The sequence below is a fragment of the Xyrauchen texanus genome, chromosome 37 (genome assembly GCF_025860055.1).
Source record: "Xyrauchen texanus isolate HMW12.3.18 chromosome 37, RBS_HiC_50CHRs, whole genome shotgun sequence".
NCBI classification, from domain to species: Eukaryota; Metazoa; Chordata; class Actinopteri; order Cypriniformes; family Catostomidae; genus Xyrauchen; species Xyrauchen texanus.
In genome coordinates this window covers 32,245,642-32,260,880 of record NC_068312.1, presented here as the reverse complement: position 1 = coordinate 32,260,880, position 15,239 = coordinate 32,245,642, and the positions used below count along the sequence as shown (strand labels likewise).

Here is a 15,239-nt window from a genome sequence, read left to right as displayed (position 1 = left end):
ATAACATTAGTGTAAGTGAACAGAGCTGTTTATCATGTCTCATAGCACTCATTTTGATACTGTGAACTGTATTTATCGCTTTTACAATGACTAGAAGCAATACACAAATTAATTAATGTTCAGTTATTAGCTTTAATTTACCTTTGAGCAAATGAAGATGTCATTGCAGATGTTATGTGAATGACGGCTGACACAGTTTAATCCATAACATGCTGTTCTCCAGATTTATTTAAAAATGAATTTGAAAAAGCAAGAAAAACACTGCGCGTATCGTCTCTGGTTAACTCATGTGACTATTACAAATGGCCCGGCAATAACGTGTTTTACAATCTTTTTATTATTTTGATAAAATCAAACTTAAAAGTCCTCAAACACACATTAATCCCATTGGCTTTTAAAATAGCTATCACATGTCAGACTAATGGCGGCAGGGCACCAGTTGCTAAGACATAATTGGTCAGAAGTGCATTTAAGGCGGGGCTTAGCGAAGGGTCAATTATCATGTTAATGAACACTGTTTGTTTGTCAAGTTTATAGAGGTTGTAAAGTTTCCTGAGTGAGAAAAAAATAATCTTAAAATAATTTAAATTGATGTTCAAACTAAAACCTTTTTATAAACAGACAATAGATAGAGATTTTTGCAGGGCTTACCGAGCCAATGTTCTCCTGTTATCTTGCCAAATCCCTCACGGTATGCTTCCCAGTCACGAAAAAAGTTAACAGAGCCATCTTCTCTGCGTTGAATCACCTGAAAGAAAGTTAAGAATTCATGAATCTGAAACAAAGCAACACTTTTTAGATCACTACTACCGCAATGCAGGCGTGACATGAGCTACAGACTAAGTGTGCATTGACAGATTTTACACTCAAGAGTGACAATGTAGAGGATTCATTGTTTTCCATCAACAGTGTGACACCTCAGTGTCTCTCAAGTTTGCAAGAGATGTTAATGACTCTTTCCACTGCGTTGACGGAATCCTAGCTTTGCCAGTCTTTCTGCGAAATGACCTTATATGGCATCCTAATTATCACCGAACCTCAAAAATGAGTGAACAGGAATACTCTACATACAATTGGACAGCTACTTAAAAAGAACTATTCTTGGTTCAAAGCAAGTTAAAGTGAACTGATAGCATTTTTTGCATAAAGTTTATAACTTTAAAACAAACTTTTTTTTATGTATTCTTTATTTTTATAAAAAAGGCAAAAATCCCAGTTACAGTAAGGCACTTACGTTAGAAGTGAATGGGGACAGTCAATAAATGTTTCAAAAGCATAGCCACAAGATGAAAACATTATGTGAGTTAACATTATTTTGAAATCAATGTGTTACAGCATTATGCCAGATTACATGGTTTACCGGCATTACATCTTCATGACAACAAAGTTGTATTACTGAAAATAATTGCACATAAAATTAGTAACTCCCCCTGGAGTTCGCTAGTTCGAATCCAATGGTGTGCTGAGTGACTCCAGCCGGGTCTCCTAAGCAACCAAATTGTCCCGGGTCCAAATTGTCATACAGCAGCCTAGCATTTGGAACAGCATAAACATTCAAATGTCTAGTGTATGATTCATTTAAAAGCTGTTTAGGTAGGCAGCTGAGCAGCACTAAGTTTTGAAATGAAGTGTTTGATTTTACATGATCATTATGAGAAAGGAGAACACAGCACCATCTGTCATCATCATCTGTCAAACCCCTATTTGCCTGAAAAAAAAAATGGCTGAATCTTTAGAACCTGTTCAAACTCATCCCTTTCCTGCAAGTAGATCCTTTATCTTTGGTATGCAGATGTATTATTTACTGTGAAATGAATGAAGGGGATGTAAAATAAGTGGAGATGGATATTTCAGGTGTGCAGTAAAGAGGAAGCGCAGAGGGTCATGGTCCTCAAGAGAAAGGTGACACACGTGTGGAATTCAAAGTGAAATTACGACACTAATTGACTCCTGATCCCTTTATAGAAGATTAATCAGGCAACCAATGATCAATGGCAGCTGAAAATGCCAGCAAAGGAGAAGTCTTGCCATCAATGTAAATGAGCCAAGCACAGCGCCCTCCTCATACGCTCACCAGTGCTCACAAGCCAAGAAGAAAACACACAAGCCTCTGGGGACATATCCCAGAGGCGCCCCCAACACCTAAACAAAACGAGAACGATTCTGAACAGGAGGTAAACCACTCTCTGACCTGAATACCTGAATTAGACATAATACGATCATCTTACTAGCTATGTTCAGAATTGCACACTAACTCTATCTCTTTGTGCAACAGTGGCTGCTGGTGCTATTCAAGTGTGAGGATACACAGATGTCAGTTCTCCATTGCAAACTATGTGCAAAGATCTAGCTTTTTAGACTATTTTAGTGTCTGCTATGTTGCTCCCAAAACTACTATACAAAACAGTAAAATTACATTAAATTACTTAACAAAAAAGATTGATGAAGCTCAGCACTGTAATTTTTCAAAATGCAACTTTACATCCCTTTACAGTATGTACCTTTATATATAAAGGTCCTGTATATACTGCACAATATTCAGTAAGTTGCAAGTAACTATTCCACTCCAAACACAACCCTGTTTTTGAGGAGACAGTGTGTTTACTTGGCTTAGATGCACCATGTTTGCTTTAAATAAGTCTAATAAAGGTGCGGTTTCTTGACTATTCCTTATTAGAAACATTTATCTGTAGCAAACCAAAGGGTTTTCCAACTGTGAAGTTATAACACATGCCTTATAGCCTCCCCCATTAATCATGTCCAATATCTCCTCTCTGAACTTCATAGGTGCCCTGAGATGTGCCCGTCTGAAATGTGTAAACACCTAAACACCTTCTTGCTTAAAACCAGCCCCTGTCACGCTAGTGTTAATATTCAAAGTAGCACCTATGAAAAATTTATCGGAACATGAGAATTTCCCTGTATTTTAATCACCTGCTTTATTCTCGAGGTTTAATAAAGTTTAAGTGAGCCCACTGCTGAAATGTGAGAGTGTTCATTTACAGAGTTTATGGTGAATAATTAAAATCTTTTTGGTTGCTCTGTGGACTGAAAAACAAGCTTAAGAAAGGATTTATTCAGAGTCAAGCCACAGCCATTAATTTTGTATGTAGCCCAAAGCACCTGCACAGTGTGTTAGCATGTTTTATTAAGAGAATGGCTGTGTTTTCCAAGATCGCATGCCTGGGAGGTGCCACCCAAATGTGTTTTTTTTATTGTTTTGTTTTTTGCACAATATACTGTATATGTTGTATATCATCACAAATAAAAAGCTCACTTATGTCCTGTTAACACCTGGATTTAGGACCAGTTTTGGTTGATCCAATCAGAACAGTTCAGTCAAGAGTTCACTGTTTACACTTGTTAAGCATTGCACTTGCATCTTCTGTGACCCCCCTCGTGATTAGATTAAAAAGGAAGGTCTCTGATTTAGTGGCTTATTACAATGCTTACTACATCAGTGTTATGTTGAAAAAGTTACATTTTGGTAGAACACTATGTTTTTCCAAACTTTGTTTTCCAAAGTATACAGTACTAGATAGCATTTTGGATTGACTTTCTAAGAAACAATGTACAACTATAGACCGTGTCCATGCTAATACATTTGAAATTTTAGGCCACGTCCACACTCATTTTAGTTCAAAACTCAGCTATCCAAACTTCGTTTTCCAAAGTATGCGGTACTAGTGAGCGCTTTTGAAAGTCTACCTTTTGGTGGAGGTAACTGCTGTTCCAATGTCATAAACGAAAGATGTTAATATAGCAGAACCAATGCAATTTGAATCAAAAACATATGAGTGTGGACGTTACCTTAATTTCACCGTTATAATTATATTATCTGAACTTCGGATGCTGACCACTATATTAACTACATTTCAATTGCTGACCACATCTAAAAGTGGATTGTATCACACTGTACCCCATTTATACCATTATTCAGTGCTGTGCAGTATGTAGTACATCTAGTACATAGCTGAAAGGTTTATAAATTCTTAAAATAAAACAATACACTACAACTGGACTACACTACAAATATGATTTTGGCCATGTGCGTTTCTAACCACCTCTCACTGTGGTTTTAGTGATCTGACATCAAGCGTTTTGGACATTGTTAATATGTTTAAATAGCACTGTCTACCCGAGATGGACGTTAATACCTACAAACAGGGTCTTAAATGCACTCTTAAATCATAAAGGTCTTCAATTGATGTAAATCAATGTCTTTATGATGTCATAATAAATGGGAAAGAAACGCTGTGCTCTGCTCTTACAATTGTGTCCCTCCACGCATCTATTTCAGTTGAGTCCAGCCTGTGTGTCCCAAAAGCAATTTCTCCTGTTACAATGAATCTTCAGTGCCGGCAGAGCGCACAATAGCAGACGTGATGAGACTCAGCTCTAGATCACAGCATCGGGCGGTGAGTGGTCACGCACTTTGTCTGGCAGACTAACACATACGGATGACCTTGTTCCACATGCGATGAGATGTTCTTACATTTCACAATTGTCAAATAAGACTTAGAGGCTTTGTTCCAAGATGTAGTGAGTTACCTTGCTGTCTACAGCCTAGCTACTTTTAAAGGGGTCATTCACAATGGATGCATTCTTGTGTTATGTCTTTGCTATTTTATAATTGTTGGTCTTCACACTAGACAAAATTTTGGACATTTTGGTGCATCTCGTTGATTTTTTTCAGTGTCTTGTGGCAGGAGTGCTGTGTTTTGAAGAAATATAGTTCAACATTTGACACATTTAAAACTGATGAATGTCAGTATTTTGGGGGGTTCCTCCCCAGTTTGGCATGTCCAATTCCCAATGTGCTCTAGGTCCTCGTGGTGGCATAGTGACTCACCTCAATCCAGGTGATGAAGGACAAATCTCAGTTGTCTCCGCTTCTGAGACAGTCAATCCTCGCATCTTATCACATGGCTTGTTGAGTGCGTTACCGCAGATAGCTAGCGCATGTGGAGGCTTCACGCTATTCTCCGTGGCATCCACGCACAAATCAGTCAAGTGAGATCAGAAGTGAGAACCACATTATAGCGAGCACGAGGAGGTTACCCCAATGTGACTCTTCCCACCCTAGCAACCGGGCCAATTGGAAGCTTGACTGGAGTCACTCAGCACGCCCTGGATTCAAACTTGTGACTCTAGGTGTGGTAGTCAGCGTCTTTACTTGCTGAGCTACCCAGGCTCCCCCAATGAATGTCAGTATTAAAACAGTGGACTAACAAGATTAATCTGGGAGTAGGATCAGAATGTAAAGTATGACCAACTTTGTGAGTTAATGCATCTATTTAAGCACATTCTGTTAAATTATGTTGCACTTCATCGAGCTGTTTTTAACGCTAGAACACATACTATGTGAACGCCCCTAAGGCGACATCCTATCTGATATGGTTCCACATAAGTGACTGGTTTGGAATGGTCTACGAAGACAACATGAGACTAGACTGACTATTGATTTCAATAGACTTTTGCATTAGCATGTTGCTAAGTTAATAGCATGATACTCTAATAAGCATAAATATACATAGTACTGGGTAAATATGATATATATATATATATATATATATATATATATATATATATATATATATATAATTTAACTAGATTAAACAATTTTTTCTATTATTTCTACAAGGTCAGGTAATTTTGTCAATTGCTTTGTTTTTTACTTCTGTGGTGTCAGACCAGGTCATCCGCCCACTGTGGACTCCCATTGATCCAATATCATGCTTATCATAAATGTACATTAAACATTAAAAAACAATTTCGTGTTCAGTGTGGACAGTCAAACTACAGACTGTCACTGGATTGTTATCGCATTGTGTCTGTTTGGACACAATATTAGAAAGCAGCATAAGCATGCTTAACTTTTGGAACTGATTTCACATCTGGAGCACGCTATAACGCCTTGAATGTTACCTACGTAGGCAGCTAACCCAGTTTGTAGTTCCAGTTTTGGAAGTGTTTGTGCAATGAGCTGAACAATCTTTCCTCCTTAAGGCAGCTCTTTGTTCACTTGAGTAATTTGCTCAGAAAAAAGAGCAAACCTTAAGAATCTCCTTGTTATCTCTTAATTATCTACTTTTTGATTTGCGGCACTACGGCAGACAGCACACACAGAGAGGCTCAGGGGAGTTTAGAAACACCTCTAGCGAGCTGGTAAAAATTAATAATTGTTCTCAAAGGCTGAACCTCCCTCATATTAGCTGAAGTATTTCATTGTGAATGTAAGAGAGAGAAAGTGTGTAGAAGATTAAAAGGAAGATGAGAATTATGTTGAATATTCAAACATGATGGAGTATTTTGGCTCCCTTAACACTCCATCATGTTTGAATTAGATTATAAAATAATTTCAAAGATTTGGAGCCAGTAGCTGGGCTTAATTCTAAAGGAAAGATAGAAGATATAGTAGTGTGGTTTTATTGCTTTAACAACAGTTCTATAATATCTGATTTATCTTTCAGAGTGCTGGAATTAACCTCTGTAATTTCTCAAGAGATAATTTTTGTAATCTACCTAATTTTTCATTGTTTTGTGTCATTGGTTGAAGGTGAGTAATAAATTGGTTGTTCAAAGGATAACCAATGGCCGGATAAAACTAGGAGACTGGGGCTACACACACTTTTTATTTCAGTGAGTAGGTTTGGGGTAGGTTTATTTTTGTAAGCCAATTTCTGCCTAGGCACATACCTTAAAATCATTTCCACCAAAGGAAAAAAAGACTTCTAGCTTTCCACAGGGTTTTTAATTCATTCACACGCAGCCTAGCTAGGTACTGTAGATCATGTTAATTATTGGTAGGCTGGTATAATTTTGTTTTCTGGTAATTGCTTATACAGTGGATGATGTCATAAACAGATGATGTCATAGCTAGACTAGCACGGAAATTCATGTGATTGCGTCAGGACTCACCAGGTCATAAAGTTGTGCCATGTACCACTGTTTCTGTACAGTTAGCAGGTAAACTCTCTTGTAATGTGTGCAGACCTCACAAGTAACAACTTGCACATACACCCGGACTTAACCTCAGTCACCATTCACTCTCATTGTATGGAAAACAGATGCACGTTGTGAACATTGTGCCTAATATCTCCCTTTGTGTTCCCCTGAAGAAAGAAAGTCATACTGGTTTGGAACAACAGAGGATGAGTAATTGATTAGGGAATTTTCATTTTTGGGTAAACTGTCCCTTTAAGTGGCTATAATGATCATTTTCATCATTAGAAATCTCACTTAAACTTTCCATTTAATAGAGGTCTTGAATTGAATTAAAAAGAAAATAAGTTGTATTGCCTATCCCTAATGTGTTGTCAAAATTAAGAATGTCACACTCCTTTAGGTAAACAACCTCTCCGAGCTTGTAGTGGAGCATTTGTGGGATATAAAAGCTGCAGAAGTGTGGGCTGTCTTTCACCGGAATCGGTGGGTAGCGGCAGGTTTGGTTTCATATTACTGAGAGCAGAGAAAACAAGCCTGCTGCAAAAATAACTGAAATCAAATCATGTTGTTCGCTCATATTCCCCATTGAATCCCAGTGCAGCCAGCAGTGGCACAACAGACTGTTGATAACAATCTGCTGGCCTGGAACAAGAGAAGACGTTCGGTGCCAAAAAACACGGCCTCCTGTCTCGCTGACAGAAAACAGAATCAGACCAAACACAGGGCAAACGGGTGGGTGATTTGACAATTGTGTCCCATAGGCCTGTCAATCAACTGAGGTATAAACTTGTGGCATCTACAGCCCTGGTTGTACTGGCAGAGAGTCAGGGGGTGTATCTGTGGCGACTAAAGGGAAGCAGTGATTGAGTGTGCCCCGAGTGCCATAGATGAGTCCTCTTTCTAGTTTGGCAGTACAGTGTCCGAGAGGGACCCGTAAAAAAAGAATAAACTGTGACAACGTTTTTTTTTATTTAATTACAGTGTAATTAAATAAAAAAAAGTGTATATATATATATATATATATATATATATACACACACACACACACACACACACACACACACACACACACACACACATACACTCATCATGTTCTTTGCGCCAAAGAGGAAAAGGACTATCTTAGCTGTTATCAGTGTCAGATCTAAAAGCCAGTGTCTGTCATGGTGTGGGGGTGTCAGTGCCCACAGCATAGGTAACTTACATATCTGTGAGGGCACCATTAATCCAAACGCCAAACCACATACTGCCCGGACTGAAGTGTTTGACTGCGTTATCGGAGAGTGTGGGTACTAGATTGCCCTGCCTGCAGTCCTAACCTGTCTACAATTGAGAATGCGTGGCGTATTATGAAGTGCAAAATACGGCAATGAAGGCCCCAATTGCGCAGCTGAAGACCTGCTTAATGGATGAATGGGGGAAATTTCATTTGCATGTTGAAATTATCTCATTTGAAGTAAGTGTACATTTTTCAAAAAAATCTAATAAATTCACAAGGTAAAACATAAAAAACAATTGCTTTCAACACAACACAGGGTGAATATAATTTACAAATCACTCCTTTTTATCATAATTTTTCATACTGTCCCAAAATTTTGGGAATATGGGGAAAATATCAAACCATGAGGGATTTATTTTAAAAGCAGCACTAACAATTTCAACCTGGTCTCACGAAAGTTGAGAAAATACAATTAACCAACAAACGATATTATGATTTTTCCTAATTTAAACCAAACCTAAACCTAACTCTAAAATCAGTGGCGGCCCACGCATTAAGTCTAGGCCTTCAGTGCGATTCATGCCATAATGAAAACATTGTTTCACAATGATTAAGACGCCTAATGGACATCACACATTATTACATCACAGCCAACTAATAATACCAAATGACATTTTAAAAACTCATCCACGAACAAAAGCTAAAACTTGAAGCGGCACTGAATGCTCAAGGTAGTCTCACTAAAATCATGTTTACACACATGCTGTATTGTTTGTCTTCTGGCTATACATTTGAAAATGTGAATATTTTAATGTTCAAAAATTGGCCCCCATTCACTTCTATTGTAAGTGCCTCATTGGAACCCAGATTGTTGTTTTTTTAAAGAAAATAAGGGCAAGTACAAATATTTTTTTGTGATCAACATTGTGCTGTTGATTGCGCTTAACAAGTGTTGAAACCTTTAAAAAGAAGGTTTTAAATGCTAAAACAATTCATTTTGAAATTAAGACAAAAAGCATGTGATTGTCAAGCGTTAGTGGAACGTGATAAAATGTGTATAACTACACTTGTGCTTACTCTCCTAGGACAGCTGTGTGAATATACATAAAAAAAGCTCAGAAAATTGAAGCTGGTTTTGAGTAAAGTTTCAGCATCATTTGTTTGCAGATGACACTTGGTTTAATAGTTTGTTTTTTATGCAATTAAATGCTCATGTGTCCAAATTCTTTTTGGGGCATGTTGTAACTTTGAACACACCTTGAATATGATGATCCATTGTGACAACCCAGTTAATTCTCTCAGAGAATAGATTACTTTCTGAATTCATGCAGAGTCAAAATTGCTCACTCCATCTATAATTAGACTCTGCCATAATATCAAAATAGCTTCAATAGCCAAAAGCCAACTGGAAAACGACACAGCATTTTTGAGACACTTCTCTATTAAAGACTTGAAACTGTTAGATACAAAGTGATTTGTGATGACGACAGGGAGAGTGCAGGGCAGACTTTGAGTGGTGACCCTTTCCTCCTCTGTCTGACCAAAACCAGCTCTCAAAATTGCACAGAATACATCAACAATAAAAACCCACTGTAATCTTTCAGACAGATCACTTGCTATAAAGCTATACCAAATATTTTTCTTTTTATATATAATTCACTCTATATCAAGCCAGATATTTAGTCTGGCTCCCACTCATACCTCAAATCTAGGTGAATAAATATACTGAATGCATACACTACAAAACACATGGTTAAACTAATTGTGTGGATTTCAAACCTCTACATGTTTTTTATACTTTGAGTGTTTAATCAAGACAGTAAATCTTGTAATCATGTTGTGAAGTTTAGCATTTTGTATTAAACTGAATTATATTGAACTGCTTGTGAAGTTACAAGGAAATAAATCACAATGGTTATTGTTGAAGTTAAAAGGATAGTTCACTCAAAAATCGTCAAACCTTTTTTCAAATCCCCCCCCCCCCCCACCTCTTTTCCATACAACAATAACTGATGATGACCATGACCGTCAAGCTCTAAAAAAATCAATAAAAAATCAATATTGAAGTGCCATATACAAATTTACATAAGTCGGTATTCATATACAAATCTTACCCTTTACATCAGCTCTCCACAATCTCATTTGTCCTTCTGCATATTCGAAACTGCTTCATAGCAATCTGTCATGTGACACGTGAGGACCATTTGTGTTTCATGTCAAAATCGGTCCAACTTTTATCTGATTTGGCACGCAAATGAGAATTTAGCACTTAGCGAAGGGGAAATTATCACCAAATAACTTTGTTATTCATAATCTTTCATTCTTACGATTTCATTCTGTTCCTCATATAAAGCTATCATATGGTTACAGAAGACGTGGAATATGCAGCACATGTAGTATGGACTACTTTTATTGGATTTGTGGATTTAGAAAAAAAGCTGCATAAAGATTGTTTGAAATTCCTGCTTTGCAAAAACAAATAACAGCATGTAATGTATTATTGAAGAGGTCAAACTGAACACAAATCAACAAATAATAATACATATACATTAAAAATAGTAATAAAAATGCCACCTGATGCTCTTGAAGTAGCTTGATGCTTGAAAACAAATGCAGAGTAATCATAAACATTTATGGGTCATCAGCATTGTTTTTTAAAAAGTGGCATGTACTTATTTACATTCACCCAATCTGTTCCATATGTTGCTGGTCACACTCTGCGCCTAAAGGTCACACAGTTAAGCTGTTTGGATTACCCATCATGTCATGAAGTTTAAGCACACAGGATGAACTGGCTTAGCTGATCTATGCCACCTGTGAAGGACCACGCGTCTTACCTCAACAAATCACAGCCGTGTAATCCTGTCAATGGTTTTAAACTCCCTAACAAACACCTCTAACCTGATCCGAGCCAAGCTTTACTTAAAGACTCAATGCTCGCCCCCGATTGGCTGGCGAGGTTATTATCAATCAGCTGGCTTGTGCAGTGCGCCAACTGCGTCACTCTGGTTCGTCAGGATAGAGCTGTAGCCAAATGATTGAGAATGTTCACTTTAGGGCATCGTGTTTTGCCAATGAATCAATGCTGTACATAATGAAGAAAAAGCTTTCAGTTGCCTTTTGCTAAAAGTCAGGTTGTAACCTACAGTGCTGTCTTTTGGAATAGATAAATTGATCACGGCCAGTGCAAAAAAAAAAATGCTCTACAGCAATGCATGGCACAGCTATTTGAGTATGTCAAACTTTTAATTTCGGTAAATCTTGGGTTTTCCTTCGGAGAGATTTGTCCTATTTTTCAAACTCACATTTGACTTTTTTTAAAGTGACATTTCACCTATTTATTTATCCTCATGTTGTTCCAAAGCCATATGACATTCTTTCTTCAATGTCACCATTCACTTTCATTGTAACAATTTTTTTCCATATGGTGAAAGTGAATTGTGATTGAGGCTATTCTGCCTAACATCTTTTATATTCTACAGAAGAAAGAAAGACAGAATGGTTTAAAACAACATGGTATGTCCCCTCTACCTACATATATTTCCTACATCAACATCAACAGCCTACACCATTACCGTTGAAATTTCAGGCAATAATCATTTTGATTTTCCATTACAAAGACAATGATTCAATGACTGATGGCAGGCAAGTGTCAAATCCTCTTATTAACCAATATGCTACTATAAATATAAGTTAAAAAAGTTACCCTAAAAAGTTAGCCTATTGGCACTTTTCCACTGCATGTTACGGTTTGACTCACCACAACTCTACTCGCTTTAGTTTTCTGAGCTTGTATTTCCACTCCAGTTTTGTGCCTCCTCAGCGTGGGTGGGATTATAGGCTGATTGTCATAGTTGCACCGCTTCTACTGCCGTGACATCATCTTAAACATGACACAAACTGACCAAAACAATAACACAACCGCTAGCTGTTAGCTTCTAGCTCATTGTGCTGCATAAAGCAGTTGTTGCATGGTGATTTTACACAAGTGTAACAGTTAAATTGGCCTGGTTGTTTTAGAAGAATGCTTCCAGTAGCTGGTCAACTAATATAGTGAAGCTTTCAAGCAGAGTATAGAGTTAATATAACAAAACGTACCATCCTCCATCATTGCTGAGTCCAGGGGACTCTCCCTCCCATTGCTCGCCGGTTTAGATGGCGTCCATTTGGTCGAACCACTTCCACTTTTCCTTGATGTTTCTATAGTCACTTTTATTTATTTTTTACTTTTTCCTACACTGTTGGTAGGCCCGGTGGTAGCAGCCAACAGCTGAGACACTTCCTCAAAGTCTTTTTCCCTAATGAGTGGACCGTCTGCACCTCGTTTATTGACCACAGTGTGGTTTTGTGCACAGCCATTTCTTTTTTCACAATTCGAAAGTCGCGTGAACAAAATGATACTGCTATTGCTGTTACTAACTTTAAAACTAGCGGTTTGATGTTGCGTGTCGTAAATCCAGTGACGCTGTAGTGACGATTCTCCCTGACCATTCAGATTTTGACGTCACATTTAGTATCGGCACAGCTCGCTTGGAACCTCGACTGAGGTGGTACTAAAAATAGTATCGGGTACCAGGTAGCCTACTATCCACAGTGGAAAACCCCCAAAAAAGAGCAGAGTTGAGTTGAGTAGAGTTGTACCGTGCAGTGGAAATGCCCCATATGATTCAACCAAGCTACAGCCTTTTTGGTGCATCACCCCTCTTTTTCCACCATCCCCATGTGGCCACTCTATTAAAAAATTCCCGGGCATGCCACTGAGAGTGAGAGCTTAGACATGCGGCATAAAATTAAGATGTCTACAAACAACTTTTAAACCTCTACGGGTCGTTCATCTAGTGAACCATGGAATAAAAACATTTTCTGGCCTCCAAGCTGCACTTCCAGGCACCGTAAAACTGACATTCTTGTGCCTCTTGTTTTTCACTGTGAGAGTTCAAATTGATCCAAACACACAATAGTGTCCAGAAAATACAGTGACACTTCAAAGGGCTGGGTTCTCAGAGGCCAAAGAGCCATTTCACACCCAATCAAGTCAACCCGTAATCCAGGCTGGGCCTCTGCAGATAACACACTTTGAAGTGAGGAGGTCCACTGACAGGAAAACTTGAAAATCTGGGAAAGGTTCCCTTCTTTCAGACTTGTACATGCTTATTCCGCTTTGCTTTATGGTTCACGTTTGTCAAGCTTTTGCAGTTAGACTGCTGCAGAATGAAAGAATGTGTTATTTCTGAAACTTAATTTTCAAGTTTAATTCTTGGCCCTGTTTGCCATGCATCTTGAGTGATCCGATCACAATTTATCAGCCAAAACAGATTGCAGTTTACATCCAGTATTAACATGTGTCTCCTATGACCAATGGTGGTTGGATTTTGTGAAGGGGATTTTCTCCGATTTCATGACTACATACATTATGTTATGTCACTGCATGTTGATAAGGCATACTGGACATGTTCTGTGAAGTCTTGTGCATGTATATGTGTGTGTGTGTGCTTTCCAAATTCAGATGGATGCTTTTGGATGGATGTAGTACAAGCAAAGTTTAAAGTTGACATGAAAAGCATTTTGCAGCCAATTTCGGGAGATTCAATATATGGCAGATATTGATTTTATTATTTTTTATTTTATTTTAAATACCGTGCAATGATGAATCATTCACATTAAAACAATAAGACCAGACACAGTGATCAATAAAGTAACTAGGTTGAAATTGTATTGGTTATTATGATTTTTATTCTTGTTGACTTTAAAATCCTTGGTGCAGTATTGGTGCAATGGTAAAATGTGGCACATTTTGGTAATGTGCACTCATTATGAGTATGTTTATTTGCACAACATTACATGGATAAATACCAAAAGCCTTATTAAAAAAAACAATTATATAAAACTGACAACATAAGGAACATAAGGTTTACAGGACACTTGAAACGATCAGGTTATTCTTTGTTTTTGACGCGTGTGGCGACAGGTTATGCTTAAACCAATTACAACCTTTAAGGCATTTCCATCACCTGACATGCTGTAGGTTAATTAAGAATAATTGGTGAAAGATTGTAAATGTAAACACACTCATTTAAGGCACTTTGGAGGTGGTCAACACAAAAGCTAATGCAACTGTGCACTGATGCGTAATCATTTACACCTGTATTCTGCGCTGTTCACGTATGATCTAATAACTTTAGGCAGATTTTAACAGCAAGGCCATTGAATGCTCACATTTCAAGTAACTATCCATTTGAAACTTTGGGAGTAAACACCTAGTAAATAGCTAAAGGGTTTATAACTTCTTTGCATTTCTTTTGGTTATACACATTAATGATGTTTAATATGCAAATCGTATGGCTAAATCAGTTGAGAGTGATTCGCAATTAAAATCAATGGGACCATCTGCAACCCATCAGCGATTTTACACCCCCTAATGTGGTTCAAATCGAACTGTGGCACTGGACATTCACACTTCCAACACCAGTGAATCAATAAAAGGCAGTCGCACCGTGAATGATTACGCATATAGCAGCTGTGACAAACTCTTGTTCTGATCACAGCTGTGGCATGCAGCACATTCCAGTCCACTTATGATACAGTACCATGACTAATCTAATAGTGTGTGGCATATACAGAAGCACTGTATATGGCACATTAATGTTAGAGAAGTGCAACACAGGTGCAATATGTTTACTTCAGGCGTTTGATAAGCATTAGATGGCTTCTATGACCAAATATCGTGGGTGAAGTCGGAGTAGCCGAACACGGTATCTTCAAAGCACAGTGAATGGGACCAGATTTCAAGGGCTTACCCTCGAATTCTCAAGGTTAACATAGGCTTGCTCCTGTTATCTGGACCACATTAATCATTATATGAGTTGTGAGCTATATTAAGAGAGTCATTGTGTACATATTTGCAGGGGTATATAAAGAACAGCAGTTTTGGAATATACTTATGAATAAGAGAGGTACTCAACAATAGTTTTGAATTAGAAGGGAAGTGACTCTTATGAGCCAGTTCTTTTTAATGAATCAAAAAGACTCAACAATCACGAGTTTGAATCAGTCTAATGAATCACTCATTTAC

General features: G+C 37.9%; 1 protein-coding gene across 2 annotated transcripts in view; it reads right to left on the bottom strand.

The window, feature by feature from the left end:
* The window catches only part of LOC127631128 (fibrinogen C domain-containing protein 1-like), a 139,449-nt gene that overhangs the window by 46,790 nt on the left and 77,420 nt on the right, over positions 1–15,239 (bottom strand). For both annotated transcript variants that reach the window (XM_052109125.1, XM_052109126.1), the window contains exon 6: positions 652–748. In XM_052109125.1, coding sequence (XP_051965085.1) covers positions 652–748 — 97 coding nt within the window. The remainder of the gene's footprint in view (positions 1–651; positions 749–15,239) is intronic.